The sequence below is a fragment of the Myotis yumanensis genome, unplaced genomic scaffold (genome assembly GCF_028538775.1).
Source record: "Myotis yumanensis isolate MYYU_CA2020_CCGP unplaced genomic scaffold, mMyoYum1.0.hap1 SCAF_2, whole genome shotgun sequence".
Taxonomy (NCBI): Eukaryota; Metazoa; Chordata; class Mammalia; order Chiroptera; family Vespertilionidae; genus Myotis; species Myotis yumanensis.
The window spans coordinates 84,836,725-84,855,361 of record NW_027223753.1 but is presented as its reverse complement, the minus strand read 5'-3'; the positions used below and the strand labels follow the sequence as shown (position 1 = coordinate 84,855,361).

The 18,637-nt window shown below is 44.8% G+C and overlaps 1 protein-coding gene across 1 annotated transcript in view; it reads left to right on the top strand.

Moving 5' to 3' along the window:
* TMEM170B (transmembrane protein 170B) overlaps window positions 1-18,637 on the top strand; it is a 43,162-nt gene that overhangs the window by 7,804 nt on the left and 16,721 nt on the right. The window contains exon 2 of the mRNA XM_070405730.1: window positions 18,317-18,487. Within this exon, the coding sequence (XP_070261831.1) occupies window positions 18,317-18,487 (171 nt within the window). The remainder of the gene's footprint in view (window positions 1-18,316; window positions 18,488-18,637) is intronic.

Below are 18,637 nucleotides of genomic sequence, written 5' to 3'. Positions count from 1 at the left end.
ATTCTTTTGTGGCTTGTTGAGTTCAGGGAGAACCAGGTAGTGGGTTTTGAAGGCAACAGAAGAGGTAGAGAGTGGAGAAAGAACCTGTTTATGGGGTGATGGAGAGAAAGGAAAGATGAACTGCCTGTAGGATGGACCAGGAATACTATCAGGACTTAATTAAGTTTAAAAGTATTACAGTGGGGCCTTGACTTACGAGTGTCCCAACTAACGAGTTTTTTGAGATACCAGCTGTCTCTCGGCCGATTTTTTGCAACAAATTAAACTCTTAAGTCAAGGCCCCACTGTACTTGAATATCTGTCCAACTAAGATGTTTTCATTAGTAATGTGAAACTGCATTTTCATTATCAAATTCTCCTTTCATTCCCTCCCATGAATTACTTTAATCCCGCAGGATTTCTAAACCTTGCTACATATTAGAATTACCTGGGGCTGGTTAAGGGTACAGATCCAGGGCCTCAGCCCCTGTCTATGGAATTAGGGTCTTTGAGAACGGAGGCTAGGAAACCACCTTTTAAACTAGCTCTTCAGGTAATTTTGTTATTGAGGGTTCAAGGCTTGAGAACACCTGATTTTAAAAAATTAAGTTTTTTTAGTAATCAATTTGTAGGTATGTAAGATATATAATGCATTTTAATATGGAGTATTTAGGATAGCTAAAATTTATTAAAATATCAATATTAATATCCACTTATTTCCAAGAGGATGCTATAACCAGTTTTTATTAAGTGACTTTTAGCATTAAAATCATATATCTTTTAAAAATGTTTTCTTTATTTATATGAACTACTAGAGGCCCGGTGCACAAACTTGGTGCACAGAGGGGGTGGGTTCCCTCAGCCCAGCCTGCACCCATTCCAATCAGGGACTCCTTGGGGGTTGGACACCCCTCTCACAATCTGGGACCGCTGGCTCCTAACCACTCACCTGCCTGGCTGCCTGATTGCCCCTAACTGCCTCTGCCTGCTGGTATGATCTCGCCCACTACTGCCCTTCCCTGCCAGCCTGATCTCACCCCCAACTGCCTCTGCCTGCCTGATTACCCCTAACTGCCCTCATGGCCAATTTGGTTCTGATTGGTCAGTTTCTATGCCAGTCAGCATCAAAAGCTCCACCTCCTAGGCAGCCATTGGCTCCTCACAGTTGACCTAGATTTTGTTCTGATTGGTCAGTTTCTATGCTAGTCAGCATCTCTGGGCCTATCAGCTGGGCCTGGTCAGAAAGGTGGGACTGATCAACAGCCCTGGTGGAGGCCTGGAGAGAAATGGAGGCGCGGCTGTTAGCCAGACCAGAAGAGAAAGAGAGGCAAGTTCTGATCGATGGCTGCCACAGAGGCGATGGATCAGACTCTGCCCCTCTCTCTGCAGGCCTCTCTCTGGGCCTGATCCACAGCCCCCTAGGCAGTCAGTGCTGGGTCAGGGCACCTGAAGCAACCGCCACGGCAACCCAGCACTGACTTTTGGTCTGGTCGAGCCTTTGGTCATAATCAGTCATTACAATCCTGGCTCTTTATTATATAGACTAGTGGCCAGGTGCACAAAATTCGTGCACAGGGGAGGGGTGTTCCTCAGCCCAGCCTGCACCTTCTCCAATCTGGGACCCCTTGAAGGATGTCCTACTGCTGGTTTACAGGGATTGGGCCTAAACTGGCAGTCGGACATCCCTCTTGCAATCTGGGACTGCTGGCTCCTAACCGCTCACCTGCCTGCCTGCCTGCCTGATTGTCCCTAACCACTCTGCCTGCCTGCCTGCTTGCCCCCAACTTCCCCCCGCCGCTGGCCTGCTCGCCCCCAAATGCCCCCCCCCCGCCAGCCTGATCACCCCCAACTGCCCCCCATGCCAGTGTGCTCATCCCCAACTGCCTCCCCTGCCAGCCTGCTCACCCCCAACTGCCCCCCCTGCTGGCCTGCTCACCCCCACCTTCCCTTCCCACTGGCCTGCTTGCCCCCAACTGCCCCCCCTGCTGGCCTGCTCACTCCAAACTACCCCCCCCTGCTGTCCTGATCACCTCCAACTGACCCCCACTGACAGCCTGCTTGCCCCCAACTGGCCCCCCTGCTGGTCTGCTTACACTCAATGGCCCCGCCCCCCACCAGCCTGATCACCCACAACTGCCCTCCCCTCTTGGCCTCTAACCACCTCTACCTCAGCCCTGCCACCATGGCTTTGTCCAGAAGAACATCCGGAAGGTCTCCTGGAAGGTCTCCCAATCTAATTAGCATATTACCCTTTTATTAGTATAGATAGAGGCCTGGTGCACAGGTGGGGCCAGCTGGTTTGCCCTGAAGGGTGTCCTGAATCAGTGTGGGGGTTCCCTTGGGGCATGGGGCAGCCTGGGTAAGGGGCCTGTGGTGGTTTGCAGGCCAGCCACACTCCCATGGGGTGAGGGTCCCTGCTGGGGTGCCTGGCCAGCCTGGGTGAGGGGCTGATGGATGTTTGCAGGCTGGCCACAGCCCCCAGCGCCCAAGCTCCCGCCCCTCCTTTTTTTTCTTTTTTTTTTTCAGCGCCTCCTTGAGCGGAGGGAAGCAGGTATCTGGGATTTATTTATCTTCTATAATTGAAACTTTGTAGCCTTGAGCAGAGGCCAGGGCTGGCCAGGGCAGGCGGGAAGCTTGGCTTCCTCCATTGCCAGAGGCAACCCAAGCCTCCTGCTCGCTCCAGCTCCGTGGCTGCGGCCATCTTGGTTGGGTTAATTTGCATACTCACTCCTGATTGGCTGGTGGGCGTGGCTTGTGGGTGTAGCAGAGTGACACCAATTTGCATGTTTCTCTTTTATTAGTGTAGATTAGCTATAGAGAATAATGCTTATTAAATAATAGTATTTTTTAAAATTCTAGGCTGTTTATATTAAATCTGAAGTATATGGGAGAATTAAACATTAACACTGTTTATGTAAATACATACATAATGAGCAGTTATTGGAATTACCCCTCCCCCCCAGTATAATTTGGGTTCTACTAGATTTCTGTATGCAAATAAAGAGTTTAAATAAGCACTAGGATCCTTGAGTTTATAAGTGAAGAACCTGAGTTTTATCCTTGAATGATACTAATTAGCCTTTGTACTTAAGACAACCCACCTATTTCCGAGGCCTGGGTTTTCTCATTCATAATACAACCTAATGCCCACAGCTTTCATATTAAAAGCTGATTTAGAAATTTTAATGAGTTGAGAAAAAGTTTAGAGATTTTACTGAGTTAAGAAAAACATTTATATTTTCATAGAAACTTGTTTCTTTACTCTTTAAAACTAAGAAAATTCTTTTTTAAGAATTGATATGCTAATATGCTAATTAGTTAGGTTTTAATATGCTAATTAGTTAGGTTTTGGTTTAGGACCTAGAAAATCTTTGGTGTTTGAACACCATTTAATAGCTCTTATAATTAGGCCTTCTTTTTAAAAATATATTTTATTGATTTTTTACAGAGAGGAAGGAGAGGGATAGAGAGTTAGAAATATCGATGGGAGAGAAACATCGATCAGCTGCCTCCTGCACACCTCCTACTGGGGATGTGCCCGCAACCAAGGTATATGCCCTTGACCAGAATCGAACCTGGGACCTTTCAGTCCGCAGGCTGACGCTCTATCCACTGAGCCAAACCGGTTAGGGCAGGCCTTCTTAAAATTTGGTTTAGGAAATTGAATTCAGTATCTGAAGATCCCTTCAAGTTCTGAAATTATGTTGTTTCTGTTTTTTTAATCTCCATTTGGTATAAACCGCTCCCTCAGGATTACTGTCAATAATACCTGAGGTGTGCCCTAACCAGTTTGGCTCAGTGGATAGAGTGTCAGCCTGCGGACTGAAAGGTCCCAGGTTCGATTCTGGTCAAGGGCATATACCTTGGTTGCGGGCACATCCCCAGTAGGAGGTGTGCAGGAGGCAGCTGATCGATGTTTCTCTCCCATCGATATTTCTAACTCTCTATCCCTCTCCCTTCCTCTCTGTAAAAAATCAATAAAATATATTAAAAAAAAATAATAATACCTGAGGTGTGACTGTCTTGACATGCTTGTGCACTGCTTGCTTCGTTTTTCTGGTGGTGCTTTTATTTTCTGATATGCCATTCATGTTAAGAATTTGTTATTAGGTATTTCATTGTAAGTTCGTTTATTGATGTAAACAGTTCATTTTTCAATATTCAGTGTAAATATCTTTTTGTAATGTTATATCATGAGATCTTTCGCTGAGTTAAGGACAGTGACTAAATCAAACAAATGTAATTTAAGATGCTTGAGGGCAGACAAGTAATAACAATAGAAACTATTGCATAATCTGTTATAATTTTATAATTAGATTTAGATTCTGACTTATGAACCCTATATTTTATAACTGAGTGATAACTAATCATTTATGAGGAAGAACAAACTGAATGACATCCTTAGGAAGATAATGCTGTAGCTTAAATAGAGAGCAATTTTTTTGAACTATTTTAAATAGCTTAACCTGATTTCTTTAAAGCAATTGATATTCGGATTGTTTTAAATTAAAAACCTGTTTTTCTAAGAATTTTACTATTCAATGATGAGTACTGTAATTTACAGTTTAAAATTACATAATTATCTAGTGAAAGGGTAATTTAGTTTAAGTGGGTAATAAACTGTATTGCCATTAGCTTTAAGAGAGGCAGTATATTAAAGTAGCTCTTGAAGGTGTCACAATTAAATTTAAAATCTAGTGTTTTTGCTCTTTTTTAAGAAGCAGAATTAAATATCCAACACAGCTTTAACTTCTATGTTAAATGAGGTTTCAAGTGCAAAAACAGTAACTTATTTTTAAATCTGACTAAAATGTTAGTATGATTAAAAATAAGAAAATATATCTTACGTTTATCTTCACTGTTATTCATTTCTTTGTGTAGAGTTAGGATTCCATGTAGTAGTATACTTCTGTCTGAAGAACTTCCTTCAATATGTCTTGTAGCACAGGTCTGTCGGCAGTTAATTCTCCCAGCATTTTTCTTTCTGGAAAAAGTCTTCATTTCACCTTCAGTTCTTACAGATTTTTTCCCTTTCAGTCTTTTTAAAAAATGTCATTCTGTTGTCTTCTGGTTTGATAGTTTCTGATGAGAAGTGTACTCTACTTTTTATCTTTGTTCCTCTGTGTCTAATATAACTGGAGTCCTAGAAGGAGAAGAGAGAATGGAGAAGAAAAATATTTGAAGAGAGACCATTTGAACCATATGAAATTATTCCATAGCTCTTGGATGGTCTCTATTTTTCCTTCTACTATTATATTTCAGTTTGAATAATTTCTATTGTTTTATCTTTAAGTTCACTGATTCTTTGCTTAGCTGTGTCCAGTCTGCTGGTGAGCCTATTAAAGAAATTCTTTATCTCTGAGATGATATTTTTTGTTGTTACTGTATTTTAAAACAATTTCTGGGATTTTCATTTGACTTTTTCTTAGAGTTTCTGTCTCTTTGCTGAAATTTCTCATCTGTTCATGAGAGTTGTCCACCTTTTTCATGAGAGTCTTTAATGTGTTGATTATAGTTATTTTAAAGTCCTTGTCTGGTTATTCTAAAATCTGGATCATCTCTGGGTCTGGTTTTGTTGATCACTTTATTTCTTAGCAGTGATTTGTTTTTCCTGTTTTTGAGTAGGTCTCATAATTTATTTTTTTAAATTCTCACCTAAGGATATGTTTGTTGATTTTAGAAAGAAAGGGAGAGAGAGAGAGAGGTGAGAGAAATATCAATTGGTTGCCTCCATTACATGCCCAGCCTGGGGACTGAACCCTTAACCTAGATATGTGCCTTGACTGGGAATCGAGCCCACAACCCTTTTGGTGTGTGGGATGAAGCTCCAACTAACTAAGCCACCTGGCCAGGACTGTCTCAAAATTTTTTATTAAATGCAGGACTTTATATGCATTGCAGTACAGACTGAAGTATGTAGTATTTATGCCAGCAAATGGGCTGCTGCTTGTTAGACTAGAGCAGGGGTCCTCAAACTACGGCCCAAGGGCCACATGCAAATACAAATATTGTATTTGTTCCCGTTTTGTTTTTTTACTTCAAAATAAGATATGTGCAGTGTGCATAGGAATTTGTTCATATATTTTTTTTAAACTATAGTCCGGCCCTCCAACGGTCTGAGGGACAGTGAACTGGCTCCCTGTTTAAAAAGTTTGAGGACCCCTGGACTAGAGTGTGAAGAGTTGATTTAATCTTCTTAGGAGTAAGCTGAGTTTGAGTTGTGTTGTTGTTATGGCTACCTTCAGTGTGCCACAGGCTTCAAAGTCTATAGAAATTGCTGCTGTTGCCATGTCCCTGTGCTGCAGGGTTATTCTCAGTGTTAGTGCTGTATGTTAGGTTTTAGCCATCTCTGCATGCCTACACCACAGAAGGGTTTGTCAGTCCACACACTTCTCTTCCCCCAGTGGCAGACTTCTGTTGCTTGTTACTTAGTGTTTGGCTCATGGTGGGGCAGGAAGATTTCTTTGCTGGCCTGGTCCATTTGTAGTCTTTGGCAAACTCTGTATTAGGATCTTGAGAATTGGACTGTATTTTTGCTTTTGAGAACTCATGGTAGCCACACTGTTCCTTGTATCTAGTAACCTTGCCTGCTTCTTGGCACCTTCTATTATTCAAAACAAAAGACTGAAGCCATTCGGGGAGAGCGACCTGAAGACCAGAGGTTTTGCAGTTTCATATTCTTCATTGCATGTAATTCCATGACTTGATCATTATATCTTAGAGCAGTTCTTTTCTCATTAGTGGTTGTGCATGAGAGTCACCTGGGAACTTTAAAAATTTCTGATGCCCAATTAAATCAGAATTTCTGGGGTGGTATTTCTTTTAGGGTCTCCCAAGTCACTCCAACATATGGGGGGGGGGGCTCCCGAGAACCATCTGCTGATCCCATTCCTCACCCTCATACCATCTCCAATATGTTTATAGTTTGGTTCATCCTGTTTATTTTTGAAAACTCAGACGTAGCAATGTGTTCTCTTGCAATCTTCTTTGACATTCCTTTCTTTTGCTGAGGACTCTATATCCCATAGTATTAGCTGCACACTGTGCTCTGAAGAACCTAAGGTATTAGAATATATGCCATTGAAGTATCATTAATTAAATACCAAATGTGTCAGTTCTTGATAATATATGAAAATACTGTGACTAATTTTCAATGGGGTATGGGACAATGCAGCACCCAGGACATATGTCAAGTCATCTAGACCAGGAATCAGTAACTTTTTCTGTAAAGGGCTAGTACTCAACATACTCAGCATATAGTAACTGCAGTAAATATTTTTGGCTTTGCTGACCATATCGTCTCTATCCCAACTACTCGACTCTGCCATTGTAGCATGAACATAGCCATAGACAATGTGAATGAGCATGTCTACATTCAAATAAAACTTTATGAACAATTAAATTTGATTTTTTTGTAATTTTTATGTGCCTTGAAATATTGTTTTTTAATTTTTTTCAGCCATTTCAAAATGTAAAAACAGTTTTTAGCTCACAAATTCAAAGGCTAACACGAGCCAAATAAACAAGGTTTAAGTATATGTGGGCCACAAAAAAACAAAAGCTTCAGTTTTCATAGAAACATAGGTTTATTTTGATAGAAACATGCTGAATACAAAGGGCTGAAATAAATAATTGTTAACATAAGATAATAGAACATTTTAATAACAATATTTTTTCTTGAACATTAGCTTACCAGACACTGAATAACTGCACAAATTAATAAGTGTAACGAAATTAAACCTATTTTTCTTGTTCTCCAGCAGCAAAATATTTTCTGTTGCATACACCAAACAAACAGTACAAGACTAATGATGTAGCAATAGGTTGCTAAAATATTCGCTGTTAGAATTAGTGGAGAGAAATGGTGCACCTGCACATCAGGCGCTTAAGGGAAATGAATGCAACACGATTATAGTAATCAGTTATTACGAATATTGTAGTTATTAATAACTAGAGGCCCAGTGCAAGAACTTCGTGCACAGGTAGGGTCCCTAGGCCTTGCTGGTGATCAGGGCCAATCAGGTTCCCCGCCTCCCCGCCTCCTCCTTCCCTCACCACCCGTGTGCCCCCACCTTGAAGTTCCCTGCCTTCTCCTTCCCTTGCTCCCTCAGTGCCCCGCCACCACCGCTGGTCACCCCCTGGTGGTCTGTGCACATCATAGTGAGCAATCAAACTCCTGGTCTCCTGGTCAAACTCCCGAGGGGACACTTTGCATATTAGCCTTTTATATATGTAGATTATGTATAATAGGATATTGTAAAGAGTAAGTTATGAAATTAGTATTAAAACATTTCTTACATACCATTATGTTGACTGGGTTGCAAAAAAATTCGTTGTGGGCCGAGAGTTTGACATGCTTGCTGCACAGAAACTTGGTGGATCAGACAGTTATGGGTCATGGGCCATATCTGAGGCTGACCTCTGATCTGGGGACTTTTTCAGATACAAATGCATCATTTTCCTGAGAACCTGCCTCTGTTGGATATATCCCCAAATTTAGAAGTTACTGCTGTTTGAAACTAAAGAGAGCAAGTTCCACACCTTAGATTTGCTAGAATGAAAAAAAGTTTGAGATACTGAGATAGCCTAATTTGAACACAAATTACTTAAGCTTATCATGTGCACCATTTCTATAAAGAAGGTGGACAATTATGAACAGTCCCCAAATATAGTCTTACTGGCATGGTATCTTCAGCTTGAGGCTCAGAATATGTTGACTAAATAGTACATTTTTAGTATCTACTTGCTACTGAAGGGTTTAAATGATATTAAAGGGTTAGATACTCTACAGAGGATTAAAAATATATTTAGTGTTGTTTAATGAGATAGGTTTCCTTGTTTTGTGACTTTCAGATTTTTTTAAACAAATACCTCTATGAATCTTTAGCTTAGAGTAGTGATTTCTGTCTCTATTGCATGCCATGATTATTTGATAAAAACATGGTAGTTTAGGTCCTACCTCCAGAGAATATTAGTTGCTCTGTGGGTAATTATCATGAGCTGCCTGGGTTGAGAACCTTTGGCTTTGATGAACTATAGAATGAAAACCTATTTTTTTTGTTAATCCTCACTGAGGATATTTTTTCCATTGAATTTTTTTAGAGAGAGTGGAAAGGAGGGAGGGAGATGGGGGGGGGGAGGAGAGAGAGAGAGAGAGAGAGAGAGAGAGAGAGAGATAAACATCTATGTGTGAGAGACACAGAGATTGGTTGCTTCCTGCACGTGCCCCAGGGTCAGGGAGCAAACCTGCAACCCAGGTTTGTGCCCTTGACCAGAAATTGAACCTGAGACCCGTTGGTGCTAACCACTTAGCAACCGGCCAGGGCAAAAAACTATTTTTTAAAGACAGTATGTTTGCAGTAAAAATTTTTTAAAAGTGTTTCCAGCAGTTTGTTAAAAAAATAAGGAAATAATAAAGAATACATAAAATGTCATTCATCTCCTATCTTATCTTTAAAAGATAGCCATTGTCAAGTATTTTGTTTGCTTATGCATTTTATGTACATATGTAAACATGTAATTTTTTAAACAAATAGGATCAAACAATATGTACTATTCTTTGACTTGTCTTTACTCAGTTAATATATTCTAAACATTGAGAGAAGTTCATTTTTCATAAATAATTTCCCCAAGGATTAAAATCAAAAACACAGAATATAATTTCTGAGTGACTTGGCAACCAGAGCTGATGAGCTGCAGATTTCAAGCAGGGCTATTTCTAGTATTGTTTGGAGGCTGGAACAAATCACAGCTCTCCTTCCTCTTGTCCCACTAAAAAGTAAACAAATACTGCAAAAATCCAGGCAAAACTACTTTAAGATGAAGAGTATGGACAGCCTTCAATAGGGAGAAATAATCCAAAGGACTTCCAAGATGTGCCCATGAAGAAGGGATACTTCTTCCACGGAATTAAAGCGATTGTACGCATGGCATGCTCCAAAGTTTGTGTTGTGCATTGCACTTTAAATTTTTTGTATTTGTTTAGCACTAGCAAAGGCTGCCTCTGGCTTCCTCCCTTCACTGTTGCTTAATTGCTAGAAAGTTGGATCAGATGAGTTATAGATGGAAAGGAAAAACTGTGGGATTCTGAGTGTTCAAGTTAGCTGTAGGACCTAGACAGTTGAAGAAAAAAATTGAGATACTCTACTCCTGTCCTCTTAGTACCTGTTCTTCCTCTAGGGCTTTTGGACATCTCTTCTTGCTCTACTCTTAGGATCCTACACTTCTCTTCATCTGAACTAACCCAGTAGGTTTCCTGGGTTTGCCAATGGTGAGTAGAACCTTAGACAGGCTTGTTTACCCAGAACAGATCAAGATCTTTAGAGGCCCTGCTCAGTGACAGGGTTGTGTTAATCTATCAGGTAATTCAAAATAATAGTAGTAACATGACACCTAAGTTAGTTGTAGATATTTTCAGTGGAATTTAATTTTTTCCATGATATATCATATTATTTTTTTTTTTTTAAAGCGAGAGAAACAATAGTAAATTTGAGTTTAGGTACTTCATTCTCAGTCAGTTTAAGGGATAATCCTGGACTGGTCATTAGAGGACCATTTAAGATTCCTTTTTAGTTGTATAATTCTTCGATATCATGGGGTTTGTTAAAACATTAATTTTAAAATTTACTTTTCCTAATTATTAGGTAAATGTATTATTGATGTCAATATCTATATAGTCAGGCAAAGAATATTACTAGTACTTACAGTGTCAAATAATCCCGCATTCATAGTGTTAAATGCAGTCAAGAAATTTTTAATCTACTTGTATTATAAGGACAACAAAGAAAAGTGCTTTAGGGGGAATACATCTGATAAGCTATCAGAAGTGGTCTTAGGATACTAGGCACATTGTTGACTTATTAGGATTATGTTTTCTGTTGCAGAGCCCTTTCTTGTCTTAGAGCACTCCCTACAGTGCATTAGTACTCCTTTATATTTTTACTGTATTGAGTTCACTTTGGAAAATTATATCTTTTTAAATATAAATTTTATCTTCTGAGCAGGTTAAGCCTTTTTGTCTTTAATTCATTTATTATAAGTTGAAGCTATTGGTTTTGAAGTGATAGCATGAAAGCACTATTTCCCTGAAAACTGGAAGAGAGAAAACCTTTTAAAAGGAAAGTTTTGTCTAGTTTTCCTTAATCACCAGTATCTATCTCCATGCCATTGAGAAGCATGCATGGTACTTTAAAGTACACTGGATTATATATCAGATGTCTCCAGTAAAATGATTTCGAATGATTCGAGTCTATTCTAAGGATCAGTTCTTTAGAATTTGGAGTCTCCCTTTCCTTTTACTTTTTAAGTTTAACTTTTTATTTTGAGATAATTATAGATTTACATGCAGTTGTAAGGAATAAAACAGGGTGAGCCCCTGTCCTCTTTACCCACTTTACCCAATGGGAACCTCTTGGAAAAGCACAGTATAATATCCAAACCAGGATATTAATATTGATACAATCCACAAACCTTCAAACTTCACCGGTATTGTATACTTGTACTCATTTGTGTGTGTGTGTGTGTGTATTTAGTCATATACAGTTTATCACTTTTATATATACTCATCATCACAGTCAAAATACAAAACAGTTTTATTGCCACAAAAACCCCTAGTGTTACCCCTTTATAACCTGCTTCCTTTCTCCAGAGAGATTTTTGTTTGTTTTGTTAAGTGCCTATTCATTTATGGTCTTGACTTAAAATAATTATCTTTTACATTTCCACCCAAAAGTTTTAAAATTTTTACTTATTTGTTTATGTGGTTAAAAAATTTATATATATAAAAGCCTAAGCGACCGAATGACCGGTCGACCAGTTGCTATAATGCGCACTGACCAGGGGTCAGACACTCAACGTTGGAGCTGCTCCCTGGTGGTCAGTGCACTCCCACAGCCAACTTCCCATGGCCAACCAACCTTGCGCAGTCCCTCCCCCCTGGCGGCTGGCCCCAACGAATTGGCCCCACTCACCAGCCAGGCTGAAGGACCCCACCCATGCACGAATTCGTGCACCAGGCCTCTAGTATATAATATAAAAGTTATCATCTTATTCATGCAGTTCAGTAGTAAGCACGTTCATATTGTTGTGCACTAGATCACATCGTTTTTGTCTCTGCACCCATTAAGCAACAACTCCCCTTTTCCCTCTTCCCCATTCCCCCGGCAGCCACCATTCTGTTTTCTGTTTCTGTGAATTTGACTACTTTAGATACATCATATAAGTGGAATTAAACAGTACTTGTCCTTGTAACTGGCTTATTTTATTTAGCATAAAGTCCTCAAGATTCATCCATGTTGGAGCAGATAACAGGATTGCTGCCTTTTTAAAGCTGAGTAATATTGGGGAGAACCAAGATGGCGGCGTAGGGAGCGGACCTGTGTGTGCTGCTCTCTCACAGCATCATTGAAACTATCAACTATGAAGTAAACAACCGCCACTCAGAACCATGGGGAAGTTGGCCCAGTGGGAGATCTACAACTGGAGGAAAAGAAAGAAGCGCAGTGAGACTGAGTGGGAGCTACGGAGGCACCAAAACCAGAGGTACGCAGTCACACGCCACGCGGGCTGCAAATGGATTCTCGGTTTTTTACGAACCCTCGAATCCTCTGGGCTTGCTCGGGGCGGGTCTCTGAGGCCCCAGATCCCACAGGGAGAGGCGGCCACGGCCTTGCAGTGGTCGGAGAGCGAGGGAAGCTCTGATACGCGGCTGCTCGCCGGCACCGGCACCGAGGGACAAGAAGTCCTGGTGTCCCGGGGAGGCAAGGGGCGCGGAGACGCCGCCATCACTATTTCCTCCACGCTGGCGACTCCCTGTGACCCCGCCCTACCCTCAGGGCTGTGCCAGAGGCACAAGAGGGAATGACTGTGCTTTTACAAACTCTCAAATCCACTGAGCTGGTTCGGGCGGGTCTCTGAGGCCCCAGGCCCCAAGGCGAGAGACGGCACGGCCTTCCAGCGGTCAGGAAGCGAGGGAGGCTCTGGCGCTCGGCTGCTCGCCGGCACTGGGGGACACAAAGTCCTGGAGTCCTGGATAGGCAAGGGGCCGCTGAGTCTCCGCCCCGGCGACTCCCTGTGACCCCGCCCTACGCAATTTACATTCCCATCTGGGCTGTGCCAGACCCACAAGTAGAAGCGCCTTTTCTTCTGCAAACTTTCAAATCCACTGAGCTGGTTCAGGCGGGATCATGAAGCACCAGACCCTACGGGGAGAGGCAGCACGGCCTTGCAGCCATCAGAAAGCGAGGGAGACTCTGTTGCACAGCTGCTCGCCGGCACTGGGGGACACAAAGCCCTGGCAGAGAGTCAAGGGGCCGCGGAGACTCAGCCAGTGCTATTTGCTCCGCCATGGCGACTCCCTGAGTCTCAGCCTTAATCAATTTACATCCCCATCCAAGCTGTGCCAGGTGCACAAAAAGACCCACCTGCGCTTTTGCAGCCTATCCCAACAAATTGCAGACTTCAACTGCTCACAGCCATGAGAGACACACTCAAGAAGCAGACCCAGGAGAACCAGGATGGCGGCATAAGGAAGAGACCTGTGCGTGCTACCTCACACAACAACATCGAAACTACCAAATATCAGACAAACACCTAGCATACAGAACCATGGGAAAGTTGGCCCAGTGGAAGCTCTACAACTGGAAGGAGAGAAAGAACATTGAGACTGAGTAGGATGTGACACCAAGTACAGAGCCCAACCCAACAAACTGCAGATTTCAACTCCTCGCATAGAAAGAAGCGCATAGAGACTGAGTAGGATGTGCTGAAGCACCAAGTACAGAGCCCATCCCAGCAGGCTGCAGATTTCAGCTCCTTGCATCTGGGAGGGACGCAATCGGGGGGCAGAGTCGGGTCCGGGGCCAGCCAGGGCTGGGCCTGACTCGGCCGGCACTGTGGAACTGCTGTACCAGCAAGCGCACAGACATGCCCACTGGTCCCAGTCTCTGGTGGGGCACTGCGGGACAGCAGACAGGCAGTCTGTGCACTTGGTGGAGGGCAGGAGTGCTGGATGTGCAACCACCAGGAATGCCTGGAGATTTTGTCTAGTGGGGAGCCGCCGGCAGGGGACAGAGGGCCAAACATCCTGTTTCCCCGGTAAGGCTGGGATGGCCCCGGTGAGGTTGAAACGGTCCCGGTGTGGTAGGGACGACCCCGGTCAGGTCGAAACGGCCCCGGTGTGGTAGGGACAACCCCGGCGAGGTTGAAACAGCCCCCGTGAGGTAGGGACGACCCCAGTCAGGTCGAAACAGCCCTGGTGTGGTAGGGACAACCCCGGTGAGGTTGAAACGGCCCCCGTGAGGTAGGGACGACCCCAGTCAGGTCGAAACGGCCCCGGTGTGGTAGGGACGACCCCGGTGAGGTTGAAACAGCCCCCGTGAGGTAGGGACGACCCCAGTCAGGTCGAAACGGCCCCGGTGTGGTAGGGACAACCCCGGTCAGGTTGAAACGGCCCCGGTGTGGTAGGGACAACCCCGGTCAGGTTGAAACAGCCCCGGTGTGGTAGGGACAACCCCGGTGAGGTTGAAACGGCCCCCGTGAGGTAGGGACGACCCCAGTCAGGTCGAAACGGCCCCGGCGTGGTAGGGACAACCCCGGTCAGGTTGTAACGGCCCCCGTGAGGTAGGGACGACCCCAGTCAGGTCGAAACGGCCCCGGTGTGGTAGGGACGACCCCAGTGAGGTTGAAACAGCCCCCGTGAGGTAGGGACGACCCCAGTCAGGTCGAAACGGCCCCGGTGTGGTAGGGACGACCCCGGTGAGGTTGAAACAGCCCCCGTGAGGTAGGGACGACCCCAGTCAGGTCGAAATGGCCCCGGCGTGGTAGGGACAACCCCGGTCAGGTTGAAACGGCCCCCGTGAGGTCGGGACGACCCCAGTCAGGTCGAAACGGCCCCGGCGTGGTAGGGACAACCCCGGTCAGGTTGAAACGGCCCCCGTGAGGTAGGGACGACCCCGGTGAGGTTGAAACAGCCCCCGTGAGGTAGGGACGACCCCAGTCAGGTCGAAACGGCCCCGGTGTGGTAGGGACGACCCCGGTGAGGTTGAAACAGCCCCCGTGAGGTAGGGACGACCCCAGTCAGGTCGAAACGGCCCCGGTGTGGTAGGGACGACCCCGGTGAGGTTGAAACAGCCCCCGTGAGGTAGGGACGACCCCAGTCAGGTCGAAACGGCCCCGGCGTGGTAGGGACAACCCCGGTCAGGTTGAAACGGCCCCCGTGAGGTAGGGACGACCCCAGTCAGGTCGAAACGGCCCCGGCGTGGTAGGGACAACCCCGGTCAGGTTGAAACGGCCCCCGTGAGGTAGGGACGACCCCGGTGAGGTTGAAACAGCCCCCGTGAGGTAGGGACGACCCCAGTCAGGTCGAAACGGCCCCGGCGTGGTAGGGACAACCCCGGTCAGGTTGAAACGGCCCCCGTGAGGTAGGGACGACCCCGGTGAGGTCGAAACGGCCCCGGCGTGGTAGGGACAACCCCGGTCAGGTTGAAACGGCCCCCGTGAGGTAGGGACGACCCCAGTCAGGTCGAAACGGCCCCGGTGTGGTAGGGACAACCCCGGTCAGGTTGAAACGGCCCCCGTGAGGTAGGGACGACCCCAGTCAGGTCGAAACGGCCCCGGCGTGGTAGGGACAACCCCGGTCAGGTTGAAACGGCCCCCGTGAGGTAGGGACGACCCCAGTCAGGTCGAAACGGCCCCGGCGTGGTAGGGACAACCCCGGTCAGGTTGAAACGGCCCCCGTGAGGTAGGGACGACCCCAGTCAGGTCGAAACGGCCCCGGCGTGGTAGGGACAACCCCGGTCAGGTTGAAACGGCCCCCGTGAGGTAGGGACGACCCCGGTGAGGTTGAAACAGCCCCCGTGAGGTAGGGACGACCCCAGTCAGGTCGAAACGGCCCCGGCGTGGTAGGGACAACCCCGGTCAGGTTGAAACGGCCCCCGTGAGGTAGGGACGACCCCGGTGAGGTCGAAACAGCCCCCGTGAGGTAGGGACGACCCCAGTCAGGTCGAAACGGCCCCGGCGTGGTAGGGACAACCCCGGTCAGGTTGAAACGGCCCCCGTGAGGTAGGGACGACTCGTCAGGTCGAAACGGCCCCGGCGTGGTAGGGACGACCCCGGTGAGGTTGAAACGGCCCCCGTGAGGTAGGGACGACCCCGGTGAGGTTGAAATGGCCCTGGTGAGGCTCAGACGGCCCTGGTGAGGTTGAGACTACTCCAGTGAGGTTGGGACAAATAAAGGGGACCAGTATGGACTGACGAACAGGTGTAGATACAGAAGCAGAGCAACATTGAACAGAATGTTAAACTACAATGGGGAGCCTGGGGAGGGTTGGGGGGGGGATTAAGAGACCAACTGAAGGACTTATATGCATGCATATAAGATTAACCAATGGACACAAGACACAGGGCGGGGGGGGGGGGCGGGGGGTAGGGGCTGGGGGAATGTCATGGGGGGGAAAAAGGAGACATATGTAATACTCTTTGTAACCATTTGTACAAGGGTAACTCACTGTATTAAATATGTAAGGTCTTAATCTACATGGGTTTGATTACAGAAACTAATAAAGTATTCTCTAAATAAAAAAAAAAAAAAAAAAAAAAAAAAAAGAAAGCTGAGTAATATTATTCCATTGTATGGAATAAATAAGCTTTAATTAATCCATTTTTATTTTCTGACTTTTATTGACTTTTATATTCCATAGAGTGAATACTAGCACAAATAGCAGATGAAATATTTCACATATAGAACATTTGTATAACAAGGATAAATATCAAGGTGACATCTAAACATTCTAGAGTTAGCTCTTTTAGCTATAGGTACCAGAAACCTTATCTGAACTAATTTAAATAAAAAGAGGGATTTTATTACAAGGAAACTGAGATTGAATCTGAGGATGGAATGTGTCAGGGCCTTACAAATGGAACTTGATTGTCTCTAGTCTTTGATGGACCTGTTTTTGTTTTTTCACTGTGTATGGTGGCTTTTATCACATGACTAGAGGCCTGGTACATGGATTTGTGCACCGGTGGGGTCCCTCGGCCTGGCCTGTGCCCTCTCGAAATCTGGGACCCCTCGGGGATGTCGGACTGCCGGTTTCGGCCCGTTCCCCACAGGCCAGGCCGAGGGACCCAACTGGTGCAACAATCTGTGCACCGGGCTGGTTTCAGCCTGATCCCCACAGGCCAGACTGAGGGACCCCACCGGTGCACACATCTGTGCACTGGGCCTCTAGTATGCATATAAGATCTTTGATTAATCTCTTCCTGCCCTCCCCCTTCCCCCCTTCTCTCTCAGATTCATCAGTCTGTTCCATGTTTCCATGCCTGTGCGTTGAGCGTCTGCCCCCTGGTGGTCAGTGCGCGTCATAGCTACCAGTCGAATGGTTGCTTAGGCTTTTATATATAGAGATGATGAAATGGCTCTTTACAAATCATGAACCCTTTGGGTTCAGCCTCCCAAAGACCTACTTGCTCAATTGGTCCCAGTACAAGATTCCCAGGGGAAGGGAATGACTGGCGTGGCTGGCCTCAATGGCCTGCCCTAATATGCCTGACCACAAGGATGGTCAGGAAATTGGAGCTGATGCGAGGGCTAAGCAATATCTATGGGAGCTGTGTGCATCAACTGGGAGGCTGCGGTTGTCAGAGAGAAAGGGAATGAAGGCTAGAGAGACCAAATGAAAGGTATGCTCATTCACTCTATAAACTCAACTTCCGTGAACAGTAATTGAGGATATATTGAAGAATAATGGAGTTGAAAGTTTTGGGTAAAGACTATTAAAATTATATAAGGCAAAGAATTCTTAGTAAAATAAAAAGTTCTGACTGTTTAATAGTGTATATAAAGTTGAGAACCAAGGTGGGAATCACATGAAATTCTTAAAATTATAAAAGATAAATTTACTGACTAATTTCTGGAATGATTTGAATTGAGGAATAGATTTTTAAATGTCTTAGCACCACTATTTAGTGTAGAAAATAGAAAATTACATATCAAACAGTAATAAGTTGTACAATTAACTTCAGGAGATTTGAAAATATATGAGGGGTGTCTTAGACAAATTGATGCACTATGGTTACATAATGGAAATATTTAGAGGAAATTAGTGTGTAGCCTTACCTTCTGAAGTCATGGAGAGAATTATTTTCCCATCAGGCATTAGCAAGGATGGTAATTGTTAAAATTTATTTAGTACTGCTATGTGTCAGGTACTGTAGTAGGCATTTTTGTATCTATTATCTCATTTAACCTTCCCCAAACCAGGAGTGCTCACAATTTGTTAAATTGAATTTTCTAAGCTATTTTTCCACAGAATTATTAACACTTTGCTTTTCCTTTCAGAGATGTGGTATTGGATCTTTCTCTGGGCTCTCTTCTCCTCTCTGTTTGTCCATGGTGCTGCGGGAGTGCTGATGTTTGTCATGCTGCAGAGGCATAGGCAGGGGAGAGTGATCTCCGTCATTGCAGTCAGCATTGGATTTCTGGCTTCTGTAACTGGAGCAATGATCACTAGTAAGTTGATTTTGTTTTGTTTAAGGACAGAATTTTATATGCACTTACGGTTTTGGTAACATTATTCTTATTGTACCTGCAACATGTATTCTTTCATGTAGAATATTTTTTCAGCACTAATTGCACTTCACCTAGGATAAAGATCAGTTC